The sequence below is a fragment of the Schistocerca nitens genome, chromosome 7 (genome assembly GCF_023898315.1).
Source record: "Schistocerca nitens isolate TAMUIC-IGC-003100 chromosome 7, iqSchNite1.1, whole genome shotgun sequence".
Taxonomy (NCBI): Eukaryota; Metazoa; Arthropoda; class Insecta; order Orthoptera; family Acrididae; genus Schistocerca; species Schistocerca nitens.
The window spans coordinates 217,169,904-217,192,866 of NC_064620.1; the positions used below are offsets into that span (position 1 = coordinate 217,169,904).

The 22,963-nt window shown below is 43.3% G+C and overlaps 1 protein-coding gene across 1 annotated transcript in view; it reads left to right on the forward strand.

The window, feature by feature from the left end:
* LOC126195010 (pancreatic triacylglycerol lipase-like) overlaps positions 1–22,963 on the forward strand; it is a 190,853-nt gene that overhangs the window by 114,325 nt on the left and 53,565 nt on the right. Inside the window, exons 5-6 of the mRNA XM_049933436.1 lie at positions 2,050–2,307; positions 21,385–21,585. Coding sequence (XP_049789393.1) covers positions 2,050–2,307; positions 21,385–21,585 — 459 coding nt within the window. The remainder of the gene's footprint in view (positions 1–2,049; positions 2,308–21,384; positions 21,586–22,963) is intronic.

Here is a 22,963-nt window from a genome sequence, read left to right on the forward strand (position 1 = left end):
AACTACCACTGAAGAACACTGCAGTAAAAAATAATGGTGAGGTGCTCACTCCGTGATCTGTACCAAGCCATTTCAGAGCATGTAGCAACCACGACAAATACACATTTGGTGTGCTTTATGACGTAAAACACGTCCCATGTGCGAATGACTTAAGGGTTTCCAACAAGTCAGATGCCTTTGAGAGGAAAATGCTCCAAGGAGTAGGTTTGTGCTGTATGGGAGGGACGTGAGGAAGATGGAATAACAATGAGCTTTATACCACTCATAAAGAGTCACCTGTCAAAAGAATAGCAAAGTGGGCAAGATTGAGGCTGGCTGTGCATGTGACAAGGATATGTCTATAACCTATAAAGAGGTGCTAAAGAAGATACTAACTCAAAATTTCAGAGGGAGTGGTTGACCAAAAGCCAGTTACATAGATGGTGTCACACATACAGAAAATGGGATACAGAGATTGGAGAGTACTAGGACGGACACAAAATCATTGAAGTGATAAAGGTCTACAGTGGACTGTAGAGACCCAAAAGAAGGAAGAACTTACATGGTAAAGGACATGGGATGTCTATACTGATAGGTGGAATATAAATTTAAGGAAAAGAAAGATTAGAACTTTCATTTTTGATCAGGTGTGATTGGTAGCGTAGGTTATATAGTTCAAAGGAAGTACAAATTTCATGGATGGGTTCATGGTGTTCTATTGGAAGGCGACTGATGTTCCGTTGGACATGGAGCGTATGAAGACGAGGGCAACGTGGGATACATTGACTAGATGCACCAGCAAGCTGGGTTTCTCAAGGATGGGATGACTATAGAGTGCCAGGAGGCAAGCCTGTAGGAAATATAGGAAAGGCAAAGGTGTTCTAGATGTCTGAGCAGATACAGTGTCTTTATGAGCTAGTGCATGATACAAGTGATAGAATGTACTCAGAACAGAAAAATGAGGATGAGTACAGATCGTTCTAGAATTTGAAGGAGGTGAAATAACTGGAGTGGAGCAGATGTTCATATGCATTGCCTTAGATAGAAGTGGGATTGATGATAGTTTATGTGTATAGTTAATTCTCATGGAAGTGAATTCCAGTGTTTGACCAATTATTAGTTTTTGTCTGCCGTGGACTTTCTTTTAGGTAGATAATAAAGTATACTAGGTTAGTTACATACTTTGGGCAGTTGTGGACAGTCAGGTGGTTTTTCCTATAATTATTACCTATAATTTTGCAGGTACCAGGTACTACTGGTTACACCATCCACCTCTGTAGCTGAGTGGTCAATGTGAAAGACCATCAAGTGGGGGATCTGGTTTCGATTCCTAGTACCGCCATTAATTTTTTCTTGATGGGAGGACTGAACCAGGGTGCACTAAACCTCATGATGCCAACTGAGGAGCAATATGATTGAGAAGTAGCAGTTGGAAGATCTAAACGTCAACAACAGCCAGGAGTGAGGTGTGCAGACCCCGTGAGCCTTCATACTGCATCCGATGATGAATGGCTGAGGATTATCTGGCGACTAGTCAACTATTGCGTGGTCTTCAATGCCTGGTCACAGGGTTTCGTTTTTTCCTGTACTTGTACCACTATGAGGTGCAGTTGTCGAGCTGAAGCTGGAAGGACCATTGGGATGATTGGAACGTAGGTTGGACTGCGAGAAATGCAGTGTGATCAATATTTTGGAAGAGGTACAGAGGATGGGCGTTTTGGGATGTTGGCTCTGTATGGGAGATAGAGAACTGATGATAGGATGGATCATTTGGGCATGCCAGCAGTTCGATGGAAAATTCGAGGGAGGGTGTTATTGATTTTTACAATGGATGGTTGGTTAGTAAGAAGGAATGCAATCAGACAGCTGTTACTGATAGAAAGAGCGTACAAGTGAAGTTCGAACTTGAGACCAGAATGCGAGATATGGCTGTAGACTTCCTTGATGTCTAGGGAGAGCATATCGAGAATATGATATCGACGTATAATACTGATACTGTTTTTAATGAATATGGATGTTTCCGATGTGTTATCGGCTTTTCTAGGTGTGACACGGTATGGCGTGTTGCAGCATACCTGAAGGCCGGCGACGTGAACGTGGTGGCGGTGGACTGGGGCAGCCTGGCTTCATCGACACTGTACCTGGGGCCCAAGTGGAACACGTGGCAGGTATCGGAGCGTGTGGCAGACCTGGTACGCTTCCTGGAGGACACAGCAGGTGGGAAACGGGCGCGTATGCACGTGGTGGGGCACAGCCTGGGCGCGCACGTGGCCGGACAGACGGGACACCGCCTCGCACAGGACGGCGGCCCAATCGCCAGGGTCACCGGTAGGTCACCGCCACCTGGCTCCTTCCTTGAAAGTTGTACTTCGAATATAATATTTGGTAAGACCAATGAGAGTGCAAAGGGACGTTCTATTGAGCAGGCCATCTTCACTGTTTATGCAAGAAGCTATCTGTTCAAATTTCGCGCCACTAGGAGGATGCAAATCAGGTTTGCCTAAAGCAAACACTGTAATGGTCGAGAGTGTCAGTTACTTTCGAGACTGGACGTGGTAAATGTCAGTCAAGAGCGTCGTTAAGGCGACAAAGACGCCAGTATCAGCGCCTCACTGAGTTTAGACGAGGTCGTGTAATAGAGCTACAAAAAGCTGGATGTTCCTTCTGCGATATTGCAGAGAGACTTGTCAGGAATGTAGCTACTGTACGTGATTGCTGGTAGTGGTGATTGCGAGAATGTACAGTCGGAAGAAGACCGGGCACAGGACGGTTACGTGGCACTACCGAAAGGGAAGACCATCGATTTGGGCTTATGGCTCTGGTGCAACATACTGTATCTGCAGCAGCAATTTGAGCAGCAGTTGGCACCACAGTCACACAACAAACTGTTACGAATCGGTTACTTCGAGGACAGCTCCGACCCAGACGCGTTATAGCGTGCATTCCATCGACCCAATGTCCGCCCCCGGTAGCTGAATAGTCAGCAAGACAGAATGTCAGTCCTAAGGGCCTGTGTTCGATTTCCGGCTGGGACGGAGATTTTCTTCGCTAAGGGACTGGGTGTTGTGTTGTCCTAATCATCATCATTTCATCCCCATCGACGCGCAAGTCACCGAAGTGGCGTCAAATCAGAAGACTTGCACCCGGCGAACGGACTACCCAACGGAAGGCCCTAGTCACAAGACATTTATTATTTTATTGACCCTTTTCCATTGACCCCAAACCATCGCTATTTGCGAGTTCAGTGGTGTCAAGCGAAAGCTCACTGGAGGGCAGGGTGGAGATCTGCTGTGTTCCTGATGAGAGTTGGTTCTGCCTCGGTGCCAGTGATGGTCGTGTGTTGGTTTGAAGGAGGCTAGTTGAGGACCTGCAACCGACCTGTCTGTGTACTAGACAAACTGGATCTACACTTGGAGTTGTGGTCCGGGTTGCAATTGCATATGAGTGCAAGTGCACTCTCGTGGTTATCCCACGCACCCATCCTGCAAATTTGTATGTCAACCAGGTGATTCGATCTGTTATGCTGCCATTCATGAACAGCATTCCACGGGGGTGTTTTCCAACAGGGTAACGCTCGCCCGCATACCGCTGTCGTAAGCCAACAAGCTCTGCGGAGTGTCGACGTGTTGCCTTAGCCTGCTCGATCACCAGATCTGTCTCCAACGAGCACATATGGGACATCATCGGACAACTCCAGCGTCATCCACAAACGCCATTAACCGTCCCTATAGCGACTGACCAGTGCTCCAGGAGTGCAACTCTATCCCACAAACTGACATCCGGCGCTTATATAATACAATGCATGCTCGTCTGTGTGCTTGCATTCGACATTCTGGCGGTTACACGGGTTAATAATGTACCAGCATTTCACATTTGCAATGGCTTCTCTCGAGCATACATTAAGCTGTGACCTTGCAATATTAATCTCTTAAATATGTTACCTACAAAAATATATTCTCGAAATTTTATTACTCTACATTAATTATTTTTTTAGTGTTGCTACTTTTTCTTCGTCATTGTATATATTGTATTGGTGCTTTGTGTACATTTTAAATGGTGGTCCATTTTATGTATTTTCCGTTCATCATAAGTACTGGCAGGCTAACCGAGTGCTTATAAGGGTGAGCGAACGGCCGCTCCTGGTCATTCTGTGCCGGACGGTCATTGAGGTAATGTGTGTGTTTGTGAGTTATTAGGGTTATAGATTTTATGTAGCAAGTGGCTGCACGTATACTTTCACATTAGTTGGTACTTACACCCCAACCTCCTGATGTCAGAGAGTCAGATCTGTACCAAAAAATTTTTATAGACAGAGTATCAACCAAAACTCTGATATAGTTTGTGCTGTGTGCTATTGTCCAGGAAAACGTGCATAAACGGTAAATAAAAGCAACGGAGCACGGGAAAAGCGTAACTATGATCGCCTCTGGAACAGAGTTCCCGTGGAGAATTCGATATAGTTTTAATTTGTCCTACCAAGCGTACCGGGTTCAAGACCTAGTCAAACCAGTTTTTGTACTGTGGTGCATGTGAAATTGTTGTATGGGACAACATGTTCCTGACATGGGAAAGGTCTGTTCAGAGTTCATAGCAATGTTCTAATGTCAGTCCGCTTTCGCTTCGTTCATTCGAAAGCAGCAAACCTATAGAATACATTTGTAATTTCACAGAATAAACGTAAACAATCGGAACAGAGGAACAAAGAAACAATCAAATCACGCAAGCCGATGTATTAATAGCAATAACAATATCAATTTGTCACGTGTGACAAATTGTTGTTTCTTTGTTCTTCTGTTCTGATTATTTATGTTCATTCTGTGAAACTACGAGGGCTATCCACAAAGTACATTACATTTTGGAATTAAAAATAAATAAAGTATTGAAAATTTTTTTTTATTATATACAGATGAAAGCCACATTTAAATACTACTTTCCTACATAGTTGCCATTTAAATTAAGGCACTTATCGTAGCGATGGACGAGCTTGGAAATTCCTTCGTCATAAAATTCGGCCGCCTGCGCCTTCAACCACGTGGTTACCTCTTATTGAAGCTGTGCGTCGTCATCAAAACACTGCATAGCCAACCACTTCTTCATTGCTGGGAATAAGTGGAAGTCGCTCGGTGCCAGGTCGGAACTGTACGGCGGATGAGGAAACAACTCCCACTTAAAAGATTCGAGAACTTCACGAGTGGCATTTGCCGTGTGGGCCCGGGCGTTGTCATGAATCAGCAAGATCTTTGAGCCCAACTTTCCTCTGCGCTTGTTTTGTATTGCTCTTCTGAGGTTGTGCAGAGTTTGGCAATACCCCTGAGAGTTTATTGTAGTGCCTCTTTCCAGGAAATTCACAAAAATCACACCTTTTCTGTCCCAAAAGACAGTTGCCATCACCTTCCTTGCCGACATTGTCTGCATGCATTTCTTGGGTTTTTGGGGGAATTTGTGTGCCCCCACTGCATTGACTGTAATTTTGTCTCGCAGTTCACATGCTTAACCCATGTTTCGTCACCAGTAACGATGCGATCGAGTAATGAGTCGCCATCTTTCTCGTAAGTGTCCAAAAACGTTAACGCTGCAGCCATTCGCTGATTTTTGTGAATCTCTGTCAAGATTTTTGGTATCCATCTTGCACAAAACTTGTGGTAACTAAGCTTTTCGGTAATGATTTCGTGCAACAAAATTCTTGAAATTTGTGGAAAACTCATAGAGAGTTCCGTTATTGTGAAATTTCGGTTTTCACGGACCGCGGCATCGACTTTTTCGACAAGTTCGGCAGTCACTATGCTGGGTCTTCCACTTCGCTCTTCGTCATGAACGTTATTTCGGCCATTTTTAAATTTTATGACCCATTGACGCACTCCACCTTCACTGATTATGTTGTCTCCATACACTTCACAAAGCTGCCGATAGATTTCTATCGGTGTACAGTTTTTTGCAGTCAGAAACCTTATTACAGCACGCACTTCAAACTTCGCGGCATTTTCGATTAACGCTGACATTTCAAACTGTCACAGTAACTCAATGGAGTACAGCACGAACCTCACACTAGCGCGGCAGGATGCCGACTGAGCGGCGGAATGCCATGACACCAAGATGGCCGCGCTAGCCCCGCCCCTAACGGACACAAACGAAAACGTAATATACTTTGTGGATAGCCCTCGTACAAACGTACTCTACAGGTTTGCTCATGGAGGTATAAGGAGGGGAGATGGCACTATGGCCGTCTGCTGTACGTCTGTTTGAAGCCGGTGGGCCGCCATGTTTGATTGGTCAAAACAGTGACAGAGCTCTTGTTAGAATTGCGTGTTCTTCATATTTAACGTTATGTCTGCGAAATAATTTCAGATGATGAGTGTTACAATGTTTACATGCATAACACAACGTCAGAATAGCTTTTTCAGGTGTTTTCGTTTTGTTTTTAATGCGTTTTTGCCCCAGCAATACAACTGATTTGGTCTCGTTAACTTAAGTGTTTCTTTTGGATACGAACTTCGAATGATGAAAAATAACAGTGTATAAAGCTCTTTTCAAACTCAAATCACCTTTTACTGTATTTGTGTCGATGTAAACTGAAAGCAGAACCCGAAAGCTACGCTAGTTTACATACCGGATGATATTTCTTACTCGTTTACACACTTATACAAAATTTCATTTGTAAATACAAACATTGTTTGTGCTTTGTCAAGAAAAATAAGCATATGAACCCACAGAGCCCTACGAGCTTCATTGATCGGAAATCTGAAATAAAATAAGAAGAAAACAGTTTCACGAAACGTAAACAAGGCCGCACATCTCACGAATATAAACGACAATATTTTACGAACGGGGCCACTTACGCATGGAACGTGATTCCTTTTAACTTGGTAGCACTATTCCAACGGTTAGTACACCCGTAAACAACGCAAACCGGCATTTTAAAATGAAAAAACCTTCAGCAGCTCTAGACAGTAGCACAATCGGAAACGAGTCTTCTGACCAAACTGCAATGGCGGAGCTCGGTTTCTGTCGGCTTCAAGTTTGTGACGTCATGGCATCTCCCCTCCTCATACCTCCATGGGTTTGCTACACTCAAATAAACGAAGCGAAAGCGGACTGCCTATAGAACATTGTTATAACCTCCGAACAGCCCTTTTACATGTCAGTGTTGTCTCTTATAACAGTTTCACAAGTACTACAGTACAAAAACTGACATTATCAGGACTCGAACCCGGGAACCTTGCTAAGTCAAACTAACGTTCTACCGGCTTCCACAGGGAAGGCTACACGCCCGACGCTCACAGTTACATTTTTCCCTTGCTCCGTGGATTAGGTGTTACTTATTAACTACCGGTTACGCACATTCTCCTGAGCATGGCTAAAAATATATGGGACTTTTGGTTGATTATCTGTCGATATACAACGTCTGGTACCGAACTGACTGACATCCGGACTTTTTAGTGTTAGAAGAATTTCGGGCTGAATGGGACTTAAAGAATCTGTCAGTCACTTGGAACTGGGGATAGGCAACTTTGATTTATTTCTCCTGCTTTATGGAATAATTGTGTTTAGTCTGTTGGAATCTAGTCATGATTACAATAGTTTTGATATACTAATCACTAAAGTGAACTTTATATCTGAGCTGATGATTGTTTTGTGAATAGTTTAACGCAATGGGACACTATTTCTCGCGAACCAGTGATATTTCATTAGTCACTGTGAAATCTGCTACCACCTAAATACGCAAACACGCAATCTTTACTGCAACTGATTGTTATTGTTATTTTATTTCTTGGATAAATGCGTATTTGTGTTTTATTTTACTGAAAAATTATCAGCTGTATCAACATAAATCTTTTGGTGTTGCTTAAAATTAATTATTCGAAAGAATACAACCCATTTTTATCATTTTCATTAAATTTTTATCTGGTTATATTTAATTTAAATTCGAGTAATCTGCCGAGGCTTGGTCAATTTAAACTGAAGGATAACTAGTTAAATCAATTTTGCAACGAGTTTAGCTGCTAGGCATGAAAGCAGACGGTGCATGATCCGACCGCAACTGGTTTTCTCAGCTCGATAATCATTTCGTGACGCATAGGTAATAGCACAGCGCAGTAAAGTTTCACTGTGTCTTAATCTTACCACTCTTAGCACTATGGCAAGTCACTCGATTCCTGCATTGGACTGAAGATTTTTCTCAAGACTTTCCGCTCAAACAGGAGGAGATTATGAGAGTCTTGTTCCTGGATACATCACATCTCACACCTATATGATATACCGGTTGGATCTAAGTTCTGTGCATCTGGAGTCGAAACTTTCTGAATAGCCATCGTTGCGTAACTAGATAACAAACTACACAAAAAGAGATTCCCAACTTTATCCTCACTTTGGTCTTTATCTGGTACGTTGTCTCCTGTATGAGAATAACTAGCAGCAATGTGCTTCAACTGGTCACAGGTACGCCTTCTTAAGTTTGAAAGTATCGTTAAGTAGGTCAACAGTTGAAGAGTGAACGTATCCTTTAAAATGTTTTAATACTCGTATAATTGTGAAGTCAGACTGTAAAACATGCCAAGTTGAGTAACTATGAAATGTTGACCGAAAATATCATAAGCTTATTTGAAATGGAATTATTCGAACCTCATGCTGTATGATGTGAAATTTGGAGTAACCGGTAGATCAAACAATACGATTGCGAGAAAGAAATTTGTTCTCAAAAAAAATTACATATGCTGATTCTGCGACAAACTGATTTTGTGTTAAATGCTGGTCCTGACTGTTACGATTCTATGTTAGTTTAGAAACCAATTGCTTTACCTGACTATTATCGTAAATACACAACAATTGATCACTGAATAAAACGCATCCGACTTTATATGTTAAATCTGTTTGAAATCATAATGTAGCTCTTTCATAAAATATTTCACTCCCATTAAATCTCTGAACTTATAGTGATATTATTCTCGTAAATGCACTCGGACAATCACTGTGCCTAACTCTGAATATGAGCTACAATGATAATGAAATTTATGGCTTCCCTGTGAGCAATGGACCGCTAGTTTGCTCTGCGATCTTGTTTCTTATAAAATAATGATCTGACTGTCAAAACTAAGTTTCAGACACCATACTAGTGATGTACAATGCGAGTGTGCAGTCATGTAAAACCATGAATGCAAATGAAAAATGGGCACTAATCTCTCTGACAAAGATATAACTGTACCGATTCTTTAAGCTTTAATTGAGCTTCATTAAGTCGTTGCAACAATACAACTTCCCACATTTCTCACATATGAACTAATTCGCAAAATATCTCTTTAGCAGTTATCACTGCTGTGAAAGAACCACATAAATTCATTACAAAAACCTTACAGAAAATCTAAACCATAAGCAGTGTTATAGCAATCAGCATACTAAGTAATTACAAATATAACGAACTACCTTACCTTTAAATGTTACCTTTTCTCATTCATACAATGTTACAGTCCTTCTGCTTAATATATCTCCTTAAACATCATATTACAAAAATTGCTCCAAATGCTATCTTCATTCCAGGGCGGGGCAAATACATTACCACATCGTTGCTACTAGCACACTCTGGCTCCACTCTGGCAAAGTGAAGCTAATCTCTCTGACCAGTATCTTTGGTCGTGAACATCGTTCCAAAAGTATATTATTAGAATGGCAATGTTACAGCGAAATTACAAGGCTTGAGAACATTTATCAAATTCAGAAATTAACTCATATTTGGCTACATTGATGGCATACACCAAGTAAGAGATATTTGTATCGAAGACCATGGTGAATGTTACCTCCATTTTTTTTCCCTTTAGTGCAAGAGCTAACAACGGTGTGTCTCAGTGAGTTGGAAAAGCGGCCGTGTACTAGCTGTTTTATTACACAACAGGTTTATGCATGATGTCGTCGAGTTGCTATGTAGCAGCTGGCTTCACAGTCAGACACCAGCATAATAACATACTTCACCTATCGAGTGTGATCAGTAATCCTTCTGAATGTACTGGTGACGATCCTTTTTTCGAACATAATGATGTTGATGAGTCAACTGGCGTACTGTTTACAGCGGAAGAATTGTGTTATGCAAGTTTAAATTGTTCAAATTCATTACAGCAACAAAAGAGTGTGCTATGAGCATACAGGTTTATTCATAATGTACCGAAATTTCAACCACAAGCAAAATACAGCGACAGGCAATATTTCGTGTACTCCAGCTTTGTCTTGCCTATCCTTCGCTGGCCATTGGTAGATAGTGTTATAAAATAGTTTCTGTTCGTCAAGTATGTATCATAGAATTATTTTACATCGTCTATTTTCTTTTTTTATTGAAATAGATTCACCACAAGCTTGTTTATCTGGACATGGCCCCTTCTCCAACTCAATACCCTTCTAATGAGTACTTCTGTTGATGGGACATGACTCCTTGTTGTGTCGAACGAAATGACAGGTATAAAGATCAGCTGTACATGTACATCAACATGGATGCTCTGCAAATCACACTTAAGTGTCCGGCAGAGGGTTCATCGAATCACCTTCACAATATTCTCTATTATTCCACTCTCTAACAGCGTGCGAAAAAAGACGAACACTTATATCTTTCCGAGCGACCTCTGATTTCCCTTATTATATTATGAGGATCGTTTCTCCCTACGTATGTTGGTGTCAACAAAATATTTTCGCATTCGGAGTAGAAAGATGAAGACTGGAATTTCGTGAGAAGATCCCGCCGCACGAGAAACGCCTTTATTTTAATGATGTCCACCCCAAATCCGATTTCTCGCTAATACAAAACGTGCTGCCCTTCTTTGACATTTGTCGATGTACTCTGTTAATTCTATTGGGTAAGGATCGCACAACGCGCATCATTATTCCAAAAGAGGACGGACAAAGGTTGTGTAGGTAGTCTCTTTAGTAGGTCTGTTGCATCTTCTCAGAGTTCTGTTAATAAAACGCAGTCTTTGGCTCACCTTATCCACATTTTCTATGTGTTCTTCCCAACTTAAGTTGTTCGTAACTGTAATTCTTAAGTATTTAGTTGAATTTACGACCTTCGGATATGATTGACTTATCGTTCAACAAACTCTACCATCTGATGAGCAAGATGTATGAGACAGGCGAAATACCCACAGACTCCAAGAAGAATATAATAATTCCAATCCCAAAGAAAGCAGGTGTTGACAGATGTGAAAATTACCGAACTATCAGTTTAATAAGTCACAGCTGCAAAATACTAACGCGAATTCTTTACAGACGAATGGAAAAACTGGTAGAAGCTGACCTCGGGGAAGATCAGTTTGGGTTCCGTAGAAATGTTGGAACACGTGAGGCAATACTAACCTTACGATTTATCTTAGAAGAAAGATTAAGGAAAGGCAAACCTACGTTTCTAGCATTTGTAGACTTAGAGAAAGCTTTTGACAACGTTAACTGGAATACTCTCTTTCAAATTCTGAAGGTGGCAGGGGTAAAATACAAGGAGCGAAAGGCTATTTACAATTTGTACAAAAACCAGATGACAGTTATAAGAGTGGAGGAGCATGAAAGGGAAGCAGTGGTTGGGAAAGGAGTGAGACAGGGTTGTAGCCTAACCCCGATGTTATTCAATCTGTATATTGAGCAAGCAGTAAAGGAAACAAAAGAAAAATTCGGAGTAGGTATTAAAATTCATGGAGAAGAAGTAAAAACTTTGAGGTTCGCCGATGACATTGTAATTCTGTCAGAGACAGCAAAGGACTTGGAAGAGCAGTTGAACGGAATGGACAGTGTCTTGAAAGGAGGATGTAAGATGAACATCAACAAAAGCAAAACGAGGATAATGGAATGTAGTCAAATTAAATCGGGTGATGCTGAGGGGATTAGATTAGGAAATGAGACACTTAAAGTAGTAAAGGAGTTTTGCTATTTAGGGAGTAAAATAACTGATGATGGTCGAAGTAGGGAGGATATAAAATGTAGACTGGCAATGGCAAGGAAATCGTTTCTGAAGAAGAGAAATTTGTTAACATCGAGTATAGATTTAAGTGTCAGGAAGACGTTTCTGAAAGTATTTGTGTGGAGTGTAGCCATGTATGGAAGTGAAACATGGACGATAAATAGTTTGGACAAGAAGAGAATAGAAGCTTTCGAAATGTGGTGCTACAGAAGAATGCTGAAGATAAGGTGGGTAGATCACGTAACTAATGAGGAGGTATTGAATAGGATTGGGGAGAAGAGAAGTTTGTGGCACAACTTGACTAGAAGAAGGGATCGGTTGGTAGGACATGTTTTGAGGCATCAAGGGATCACAAATTTAGCATTGGAGGGCAGCGTGGAGGGTAAAAATCGTAGAGGGAGACCAAGAGATCAATACACTAAGCAGATTCAGGAGGATGTGGGTTGTAGTAGGTACTGGGAGATGAAGAAGCTTGCACAGGCTAGAGTAGCATGGAGAGCTGCATCAAACCAGTCTCAGGACTGAAGACCACAACAACAACAACAACAACATCGTTCAACCGAAGTTTAACGGATTCCTTCTAACACTCATGTGGATGACCTTACACTTTTCATTATTTAGGGTCAACTGCCAATTTTCGCACCATACAGATATAACTAGGCGTTAAACGACAGCGTCATCTGCAAACAACCTAGGTCTGCTGCTCAGAATGTCTCCTAAATCGTGTATATAGATAAGGAACAGCAGAGGACCTACAACGCTACCTTCGGGAACGCTGAGATCATTTCTGCTTTACTCGACGACTTTCCGTAAGTTGCTACGAAATGTGACCTCTCTGGCAAGAAATCACAAATCCAAGGGGGGCTACTTTTAGCCGCCCCACCCTGAAAAATACTGTCCTTCAAACAGCTTCCAAAGATGCTCACAACCGTCGCACGACAACAGTAACCAGCGCTACCGTCCCCAGGCGACGGGACGTAACAACTTGCCCTGTGTCAAAGTCATACAAATCTATTTGTTTCTCCATTTGCGGCCCATATCGTCGCTAGAGTGATTCCTCACTCGCCTCTGCTCCTCTTACGTACTTTTCTTACCGCCAGGTGGCATTCAACCCACGGTGGGCAGCGGTGGCATTATTTTGGTTGATCATTGTGTGTATAGCATATTCATGCCTGTCAATAGATATGTTCTAATGCTTACCCATTAGAGATCAATGGTCTTAATTAACCTCAGTGTAACATCCAGGTTTCCTTAAGGACAGATCGTCATTTTAAATACCCAAAGGCACACGGTTCCCGAAGGCATTACAAATGGTCTCATCTGTTAGGCTACAGAACAGCTAAGCGCGAAGGGTCACGTTCCATCTTACTTTAATTTTGTTAAACTTCATCTTGTGACTAGTTTTCAAGACAGTGTCTATTCCGTTCAACCAATCTTCTGAGTTCTTTAATTTCTTTGGCAGAATTACAGTGACATCAGAAGATGTTGAGGTGTTTATTTTCTCACCCTGAACTTGGATCCCCATTCCAAATTTCTCCTCGGTCATTTACCGTTTACTGTATGTACAGATTGAATACCATGAATATGCTACAGTCCTGCCACACTCCCTTTTCCGATTATTGCTACTCTTTCGTGTCCTTCGACTGTTACAACCGCTGGATGATCTCCGCACAAATTATGTATGATGTTTCAGTCTCCATATTCTATCCAAAATAACTTCAGTGTCCAAAGTAATTTATTCCAGTCAACATGTCAAAAACTTGTTCTAAATATACAAGGACTGTAAATACAGGAATGCCTTATTCATATCTGTGTTCTTAGAATCAGCTTTGTCTACTAAATACCTACTTTTTCGCGGAACCCAAATTAGTCTTTCCTTAGTTCCGCTGCTACCACTCGTTCCATCCTTTTGTAACTAATTCGTGACAGTATCTTGCTACCATTGTACAAGGGTTTTTTTTCTTTTTTCACGGTTCAATCGGTCGCGAAATGGTAACCAGGGTGAAGAACACTTTTTTTTTTTTTTTCAGTATTTAGCTACACCTTCCAGCTACTTCTGTACATAGTCGCCACTCCAACTTAGACATTTGTCGTAGCGTTGTACCAGATTTCCAATACCATCATCACACAATGAGAACGTCTATGCTTTCCGCCGATTCTCTACACTGGTCTGCAGCTCGTTGTCTGTACCAAAATATTATCCTCACAACCAGCGCCTCATGTGAGCAAAGAGTCGAAAATCAGAGGGAACCAAGATCGGGCTGTATAGTGGGTGGTCAAACACTTCCCATGGAAAACGCTGCAGAAGCGTCTTTGTTGCAACTGTAATGTGCCACCGTGTATTGTTCCGAAGGACAAGACGATTTTCGCGAATCGACGGATCCGCTCGCTGAACAAGATCATCGATTGACACTCGCTTCTTTCCCTGATAATCTGCGACATGAACGTCAGTAAACTTAGAAGTTCCTCCACCATTGTTACACTTCGCTGTCACGCATGACAGTTACGTTATGTACGCTGCGTGAAATCAGGCGGAAGCCTTCAGCATGAAGAAATCGAAAGACAGCACGCACGCCACAGTTGGAGGGAGACACTATTGTTCTAGGCACCTTCCCGTGCTAACTGTGCGCTCAGAACTGAAAAGTGCGACGTGACGCGCTCAACGAGCATACTAAAGACATTGTGCAAGACCTCTGCACAGGGCGACATCGGATTTTCACCGTGGATTTGACTTTGCGACAAACAGGACCTTGAAAAAAGTAGCTTTCACAACACCTAGTTTCCTGGTCGCGCCCTATGTGCGCATCCTTTGGCTATTACATCTACATCTGTATCTACATGGATACTCTGCAAATCACATTAAAGTGCCTGGCAGAGGGTTCATCCAACCACCTTCACAATTATCTATTATTCCAATCCCGTATAGCGAGTGGAAAGAACGAACACCTACACTACTGGCCATTAAATTTGCTACACCACAAAGATAAAGTGCTACAGACGCGAAATTTAACCGACAGGAAGAAGATGCTGTGATATGCAAATGATTAGCTTTTCAGAGCATTCACATAAGCCTGCCGCCGGTGGTGACACCTACAACGTGCTGACATGAGGAAAATTTCCAACCGATTTCTCATACACAAACAGCAGATGACCGGCGTTGCCAACTGAAACGTTGTGCTGATGGCTCGTGTAAGGAGGAGAAATGCGTGCCATCACGTTTCTGACTTTGATCAAGGTCGGATTGTAGCCTATCGCGATTGCGGTTTATCGTATCGCGACATTGCTGCTCGCGTTGGTCGAGATCCAATGACTGTTAGCAGAATATGGAATCGGTGGATTCAGGAGGGTAATACGGAACGCCGTGCTGGATCCCAGAGGCATCGTATCACTAGCAGTCGAGATGACAGTCATCTTATCCGCAAGGCTGTAACGGATCGTGCTGCCACGCCTCGATCCCTGAGTCAACAGATGGGGACGTTTGCAAGACAATAACCATCTGCACGAACAGTTCGACGACGTTCGCAGCAGCATGGACTATAAGCTCGGAGACCATGGCTGAGGTTACCCTTGACGCTGCATCACAGACAGGAGCGCCTGCGATGGTGTACTCGACGACGAACTTGGGTGTACGAATGGCAAAACGTCATTTTTTCGGATGAATCCAGGTTCTGTTTACAGCATCATGATGGTCGCATCCGTGTTTGGCGACATCGCGGTTAACGCACATTGGAAGCGTGTATTCGTCAGCGCCATACTGGCGTATCACCCGGCGTGATGGTATGGGGTGCCATTGGTTATACGTCTCGGTCACCTCTTGTTCGCAATGACGACACTTTGAACAGTGGACGTTACATTTCAGATGTGTTACGACCCGTGGCTCTACCCTTCATTTGATCCCTGCGAAACCCTACATTTGGACGACCTCATGTTGCAGGTCCTGAACGGGCCTTTCTGGTTACAGAAAATGTTCGACTGCTGCCCTGGCCAGTTCATTCTCCAGATCTCTCACCAATTGAAAACGTCTGGTCAATGGTGGCCGAGCAACTGGCTCGTCACAATACGCCAGTCACTACTCTTGATGAACTGTGGTATCGTGTTGAAGCTGCATGGGCAGCTGTACCTGTACACGCGATCCAAGCTGTGTTTGACTCAATGCCCAGGCGTATCAAGGCCTCAAGGCCGTTATTGTGGCCAGAGGTGGTTGTTCTGGGTACTGATTTCTCAGGATCTATGCACCCAAATTGCCTGAAAATGTAATCACATGTCAGTCCTAGCATAATATATTTGTCCAATGAATACCCGTTTATCATCTGCATTTCTTCTTGGTGTAGCAATTTTAATGGCCAGTAGTGTATATATTTCCATACGAGCTCTGATTTCCCTTATTTTATCGTGGTGATCGTTTCTTCCTATGTAGGTCGGTGTCAACAAAATATTTTCGCATTCAGAGGAGAAAGTGGGTGATTGGAATTTGGTGAGAAGATTCCGTCGCAACGAAAAACGCCTTTCTTTTAAGGTTGTCCAGCTCCAATCCTGTATCATTTCAGTGACACTCTCTCCCATATTTCGTGATAATACGAAACGTGCTGCCCTTCTTTGAACTTTTTCGATGTACTCCGCCAGTCCTATCTGGTAAGGCTCCTACAACACGCAGCAGTATTCTAAAAGAGGACGGACAAGCGTAGTGTAGGCAGTCTCCTTAGTAAATGTGTTACGTTTTCTAAGTGTCCAATCTTTGGTTAGCTTTCCTCACAACATTTTCTGTGTGCTCCTTCCAATTTACGTTGTTCTTAACTGTAATTCCTACGTATTTAGCTGAATTTACGGCCTTTAGGTTAGACTGACTTATCGTGTTACCGAAGTTTAACGAATTCCTTTTAGCACTCATGTGGATGACCTCACACTTTCTGTTATTTAGGGTTAACTGCCAATTTTCGCACCATTCAGATATCTTTTCTAAATCGTTTTGCGATTTGTTTTGATCTTCTGATGACTTTATTAGTCGATAAACGACAGCGTCATCTGCAAACAACCTAAGACAGCTGCTCAGATTGTTTCACAAATCGTTTATATAGATAAGGAACAGCAAAGGGCCTGTAACACTACCTTGGGGAACGCCAGAAATCACTTCTGTTTTACTCGATGACTTTCCGTCAATTACTTCGAACTGTGACTTGACAGGAAATCACAAATCCAATCACGTAACTGAAACGATAATCCATAAGCACGCAATTTCACTTCAAGCCACTTGTGTGGCACAGTGTCAAAAGCCTTCCGGAAATCCAGAAGTACGGAATCGATCTGAAATCCCTTGTCAGTAGCACTTAACACTTCATGCGAATAAAGAGCTAGTTGTGTTTCACAAGAACGATGTTTTCTAAACTCATGTTGACTGTGTGTCAATAGACCGTTTTCTTCGAGGTAATTCATAATGTTAGAATACAATATATGTTCCAAAATCCTGCTGCATATCGACGTTAATGATATGACCTGTAATTAAGTGGATTACTCCTACCTCTCTTGAATATTGGTGTGACCTGTGCAACTTTCCAGTCTTTGGGTATTGATCTTTCGTCGAGCGAACGGTTGTACATGATTGCTAAGTATGGAGCTAACGCATCAGCATACTCTGAAAGCAACCTAACTGGTATACTCCGAGGCTATTTACTTCTACGTTACTAATGTTGGCAGCTGTTCTTGATTCGAATTCTAGAATATTTACTTCGTATTCTTTTGTGAAGGCATTTCTGAAGGCTGTGTTTAGTAACTCGGCATTGGCAGCACTGTCTTCGATAGTATCTCCATTGCTATCGCGCAGAGAAGGCATTGATTGTTTCTTGCCGCTAACATACTTCACATACAACCAGAATCTCTTTGGATTTCTGCCAGGTTTCGAGACAAGGTTTCGTGGTGGAAACTGTTATATAAGCATCTGGCCTTGAAGTCCGCGTTAAATTTCGAGCTTCTGTAAAAGATCGCCAATCTTGGGGATTTTGCGTCTGTTTAAATGTACCATGTATGTTTCGTTGTTTCTGCAAGAGTGTTTTGACTCGTTTTGTTTACCAAGGAGGGTCTCAATTGCTGCCGATACAGTTTCTTTGAATTCAAGCCACATCTGGTCTACAATTATATTATTAATTTGGAAGGAGTGGAGATTGTCTTTCAGGATGGCGTCAAGTGAATTTTTATCTGCTTTTTTGAATAGGTGTATTTTTCCTTTATTTTTGGAGGATTTGGGGGTTCAGTCTCGCTACGACAACCGTGTGTTCACTAATCGCTGTATCCGTTTTGATGCTCGAAATTAACTAAGGATTATTTGTTGCTAAGAGGTCAAGTGTTTTTTCACATCCGTTTACTATTCGCGTGGGCTCATGAACTAACTGCTCGAAATAATTTTCAGAGAATGCGTTTAGCACAAATTCGGATGATGTTTTATGCGTACCTCCGGAATTATGTACAAAAGGATCGTTTTCTGGAGTAAGAAGGTTTTCTGCAGCCTGGAACTGATGCGCCAGTCTAACACTGCTAAATCGATTGTGGCTGGAGTATACGTGACCAATGTACAGAGTGAGAAATTCCTCAAGGACAACTGGTGTTTCCAACATTCACGGTAGAGAAACTGCTTAAAGTCCTGCCAAAAATAGGCAATTTACGGAAGTGGTGTTACACGGAAAAGGAAATGGCTATCGAAAATGGCCGTTTTGTGCTCCTGATTCTAAATGGCTAAAAGGCCTGAATATGAAATAATCTCGTGGAGCAGTCCGGAGCCCACCAAATCGAAAAGTCGACCAGCAGCCCTTCTGGGATGTAGAAGTTATGTGTCTTCTGGAGCGGAGGTGGTGTTTCCATTGTGAGCAGTCGAGTTATTTCTTGTAGTATGGAAATTGGGTTGCTTCAAAAGAGCGTCCCCATGCCCAGGCGTGGACTTCGGTTTGAACTTTCTGGTATCCTGGGAAGTGCATCCTTTAAGTGAGTGTGCACTTTATTGGTAGGCAGAGCATTTACACTAGACCGCAGAATCAATAGGTAGCCGGACGGTGGTGTTTTAGTGAACGAGGCGGACTTGGCACGGTTCAGTAAAAGCTGATGAATTATATTAGTTCCCGTGGAAATTTGAAAATGAGATCTTTGTGTGATTCTTTCTCGACTGACTTGGAACTACGTATATATGTATTTCTTTGTTGTGCAGATTTTCGTCTGTGTATAGAACTGTTGGCTATGTACGTATTCCAATCCAGTGATATGATCTCTACATCTTTCCTGAAAGTAGTTAATTAGCAACAGGGATGTTAATTGTTGAGAGTGGAGTAGTGAGAAGTTAAACACTGTCTCGTAGATCAAAGCGAGGCTGGTGTCACTTATTTAAACTGATCTCACATCAGTAGCAATGTAGAGATCTAATCCAGCTCCTGTAATATATGTTTCCAATTAAATACGTAGAGCAGTATTTTGTATAATTTGTCTCGTACATTGCAGACCACCAAGACTGCATGCGTTCTAACCACGACCGTGAGTGTGATTTCGGATAAGGTTCCGGTGCACGGATGACAGGAACACTTCACCGCAACCTATTAAAATTATAGATCGGTAATATTGACACATATCAGCAGCTTCCTTCTTTGGGATTGGGATGTCTCAGATTATATCAGGTAAAGAAAGAAAGATTGGCACTAGTTGAGAAGAGAGTGAGCCAAAATGGTCTTTTATTTCCCATGTTATTGAAACTGAGCAAGCGGTAAGGGGATTGGGGTTGGGGGTTGGGTTGTTTGGGGAAGGGGACCAGACAGCGAGGTCATCGGTCTCATCGGATTAGGAAAGGACGGGGAAGGAAGTCGGCCGTGCCCTTTCAAAGGAACCATCCCGGTATTTTCCTGGAGCGATTTAGTGAAATCACGGAAAACCTTAATCAGGATGGCCGGACGCGGGATTGAACCGTCGTCCTCCCGAATGCGAGTCCAGTGTGGTAAGGGAAACCAAAGAGGAATGCGAAAAGGGAATTAAAGTTCAAGAAGAAGAACTAAAAACTTTAAAGTTGCCAATGACATCGTAATTTGGTCAGAGACTGCAATGGACTTGGAAAATAAGTTGAACGGAATGGATAGTATCTTGACGACGGGCTAAAATATGAGCTTCAACAAAAAGAAAACAAGGATAAATCAGGAGATTCTGAGAGAATTATATTAAGAAATGAGTGAGTAAAACCAGTACATGAGTCTTGCTGTTTGTGCAGCGATATTACTGACGATTGCGGAAGTACACACGGTATGAAATGCAGACGTAATAGCAAGAAAACCATTTGTGAAAAAGAAAACTACTTTAACGTTTAATGCAAATTTATGTGTCAGGAAGAATTTTTTAAAGGTATGTAGCCTTGTACAGAGGTGAAACGTAGGCGATAAACAGTTCAGAGAAGAAGATAGAAAGCCGGCCTCTGTGGCCCAGCGGTTCTAGGCACTTCCGTCCGGAACCGCGCTGCTGCTAGAGTCGCAGGTTCCAATCCTGCCTCGGGGATGGATGTGTGCGATGTCCTTAGGTTAGTTAGGTTTAAGTAGTTCTAAGTCTTAGGGACTGATGACCTCAAATGTTAAGTCCCATAGTGCTTAGAGCCTTTTGAACCATTTTGAAATTTTGAAGAAGAGAATAATAGACTTCTGGCCAGACTAAAACACACAGTTTTAATCTGCCAGGAAGTTTCTTATTCTCTTCTTCTCTGAGCTGTTTATCGCTCACGCTGGACCGAGATTCGAACTCGGGACCTTTACCTCTCGCGGGCAAGTGTTCTACCGCCTGAGTTACCCAGACACGGCGCACGATCCGTCCTCACAGCTCTACTTCCGCCAGTACTTCGTCTCCTACCTTCCAGAATTCAGAGAAGTACTCTACGAAACTTGCAAGATTAGCACTCCTGGAAGAAAGGATGTTGCGGAGACATGGCTTAGCCACAGCCTGCGGGATGTTTCCAGAATGAAATTTTCGCTCTGCAGCGGAGTGTGTGCTGATATGAAACTTCCTGGCAGATTAAAACTGTGTGTTTTAGGCTGGCACGAACTCGAACTCGGGACCTTTGCCTTTCGCAGGCAAGTGCTCTACCGCCTGAGCTCTGAGCTACCCAAACACGACACACCACCCATCCTCACAGTTCTACTTCCGCCAGTATCTCGTCTCCTGCCTTCTAAATTCACAGAAGTTCTCCTGCGAAACTTGCAAGACCAACACTCCTGGAGGTAAGGATATAGCGGAGAGTATCGGTCCGATCCGGCCAGTATACGCTGACGATGCTGTCCAAAGGTGGCAGGTGATCATACAGTTCTGGATGATCAGTGTAGTCTGATACAGTATAAAGTATCGCTGCAATGCAGTGTGAATACTCACTCGACGCCAAATGTTATTGGACACGCCAGTATGGCAGCGGTGCTTCACTTTTAATGATGTAACGGCAGTTTCCCTTAGTCTAACCTCTTTGGTGCATGTGTGTTGGGCAGGGCTGGACCCGGCGATGCCGGGCTTCCTGTGGGTGGAGTCTGAGGATGGCCGTCTGGACGCGTCGGACGCCGACTTCGTGGATGTGGTGCACACGTGTGGCGGCGTGCTGGGCTACTCCAGCCGCCTGGGACACGCGGACTTCTTCCCCAACGGCGGCACGCCATTCCAGCCCGGCTGCGGCGGACTCGTCGAGATCGCCCGTGAGTACACGCCCAGCTGACATCACACTCGAGTGGCGAGGTGGACCAGTGCGTATTAGGAAGACACAGTGTTCCACGTGATGCACTGTAACGTAACGGCTCCACACGCGCTATTCCGCTCACTTCCAGTACCGGGTTCAGTATAGTAAGAGTGGTCTACACCACTAGCATGCTTCCTAAATACGCGGCCTCACAATAAAAGTGAAGCACCCTGATGACTTAGTCAATATACCTTCAAATTAGTCTACACCGTAGGCGGTTATGGAAATAATTACACTACTGGCCATTAACATTGCTACATCACGAGATGAAGTGCTACAGACGCGAAATTTAACCGACAGGAAGAAGATGCTGTGATTTGCAAATGATTAGCTTTTCAGAGCATTCACACAAGGTTGGAGCCGGTGGCGACACCTACAACGTGCTGACATGAGGAAAGTTTCCTACCCATTTCTCATACACAAACAGCAGTTGACCGGCGTCGCCTGGTGAAACGTTGTTGTGATGCCTCGTGTGAGAAGAAGAAATGCGTACCATCACGTTTCCGACTTTGATAAAGGTCAGATTGTAGCCTACCGCGATTGCTGTTTTTCGTATCGCGACATTGCTGCCCGCGTTGGTCGAGATCCAATGACTGTTAGCAGAATATGGAATCGGTGGGTTGAGGAGGGTAATTAAACGCGGTGCTGGATCCCAACGGCCTCATATCACTAGCAGTCGGGATGACAGGCATCTTATCCGCATGGCTGTAACGGATCATGCACCCACGTCTCGATCCCAGAGTCAACAGATGGGGACGTTTACAAGACAATAACCATCGGCACGAACAGTCCGACGACGTTCGCAGCAGCATGGACTATCAGCTCGGAGACCATGGCTGAGGTTACCCTTGACGCTGCATCACAGACAGGAGCGCCTGCGATGGTGTACTCAACGACGAACTTGGGTGCACGAATGGCAAAACGTCATTTTTTCGGATGAATCCAGGTTCTGTTTACAGCATCATGATGGTCGCATCCGTGCTTGGCGGCATCACGGTGAACGCACATTGGAAGCGTGTATTCGTCATCGCCATACTGGCGTATCACCCGGCCTGATGGTATGGAGTCCCATTGATTACACGTTTCGGTCACCTCTTGTTCGCATTGACGGCACTTTGAACAGTGGACGTTACATTTCAGATGTGTTACGACCCGTGGCTCTACCCTTCATTCGATCCCTGCGAAACCCTACATTTCAGCAGGATAATGTACGACTGCATGTTGCAGGTCCTGTACGGACCATTCTGGATACAGAAAATGTTTGACTGCTGCCCTAGCCAGCACATTCTCCAGATCTCTCACCAGTTGAAAACGTCTGGTCAATGGTGGCCAAGCAA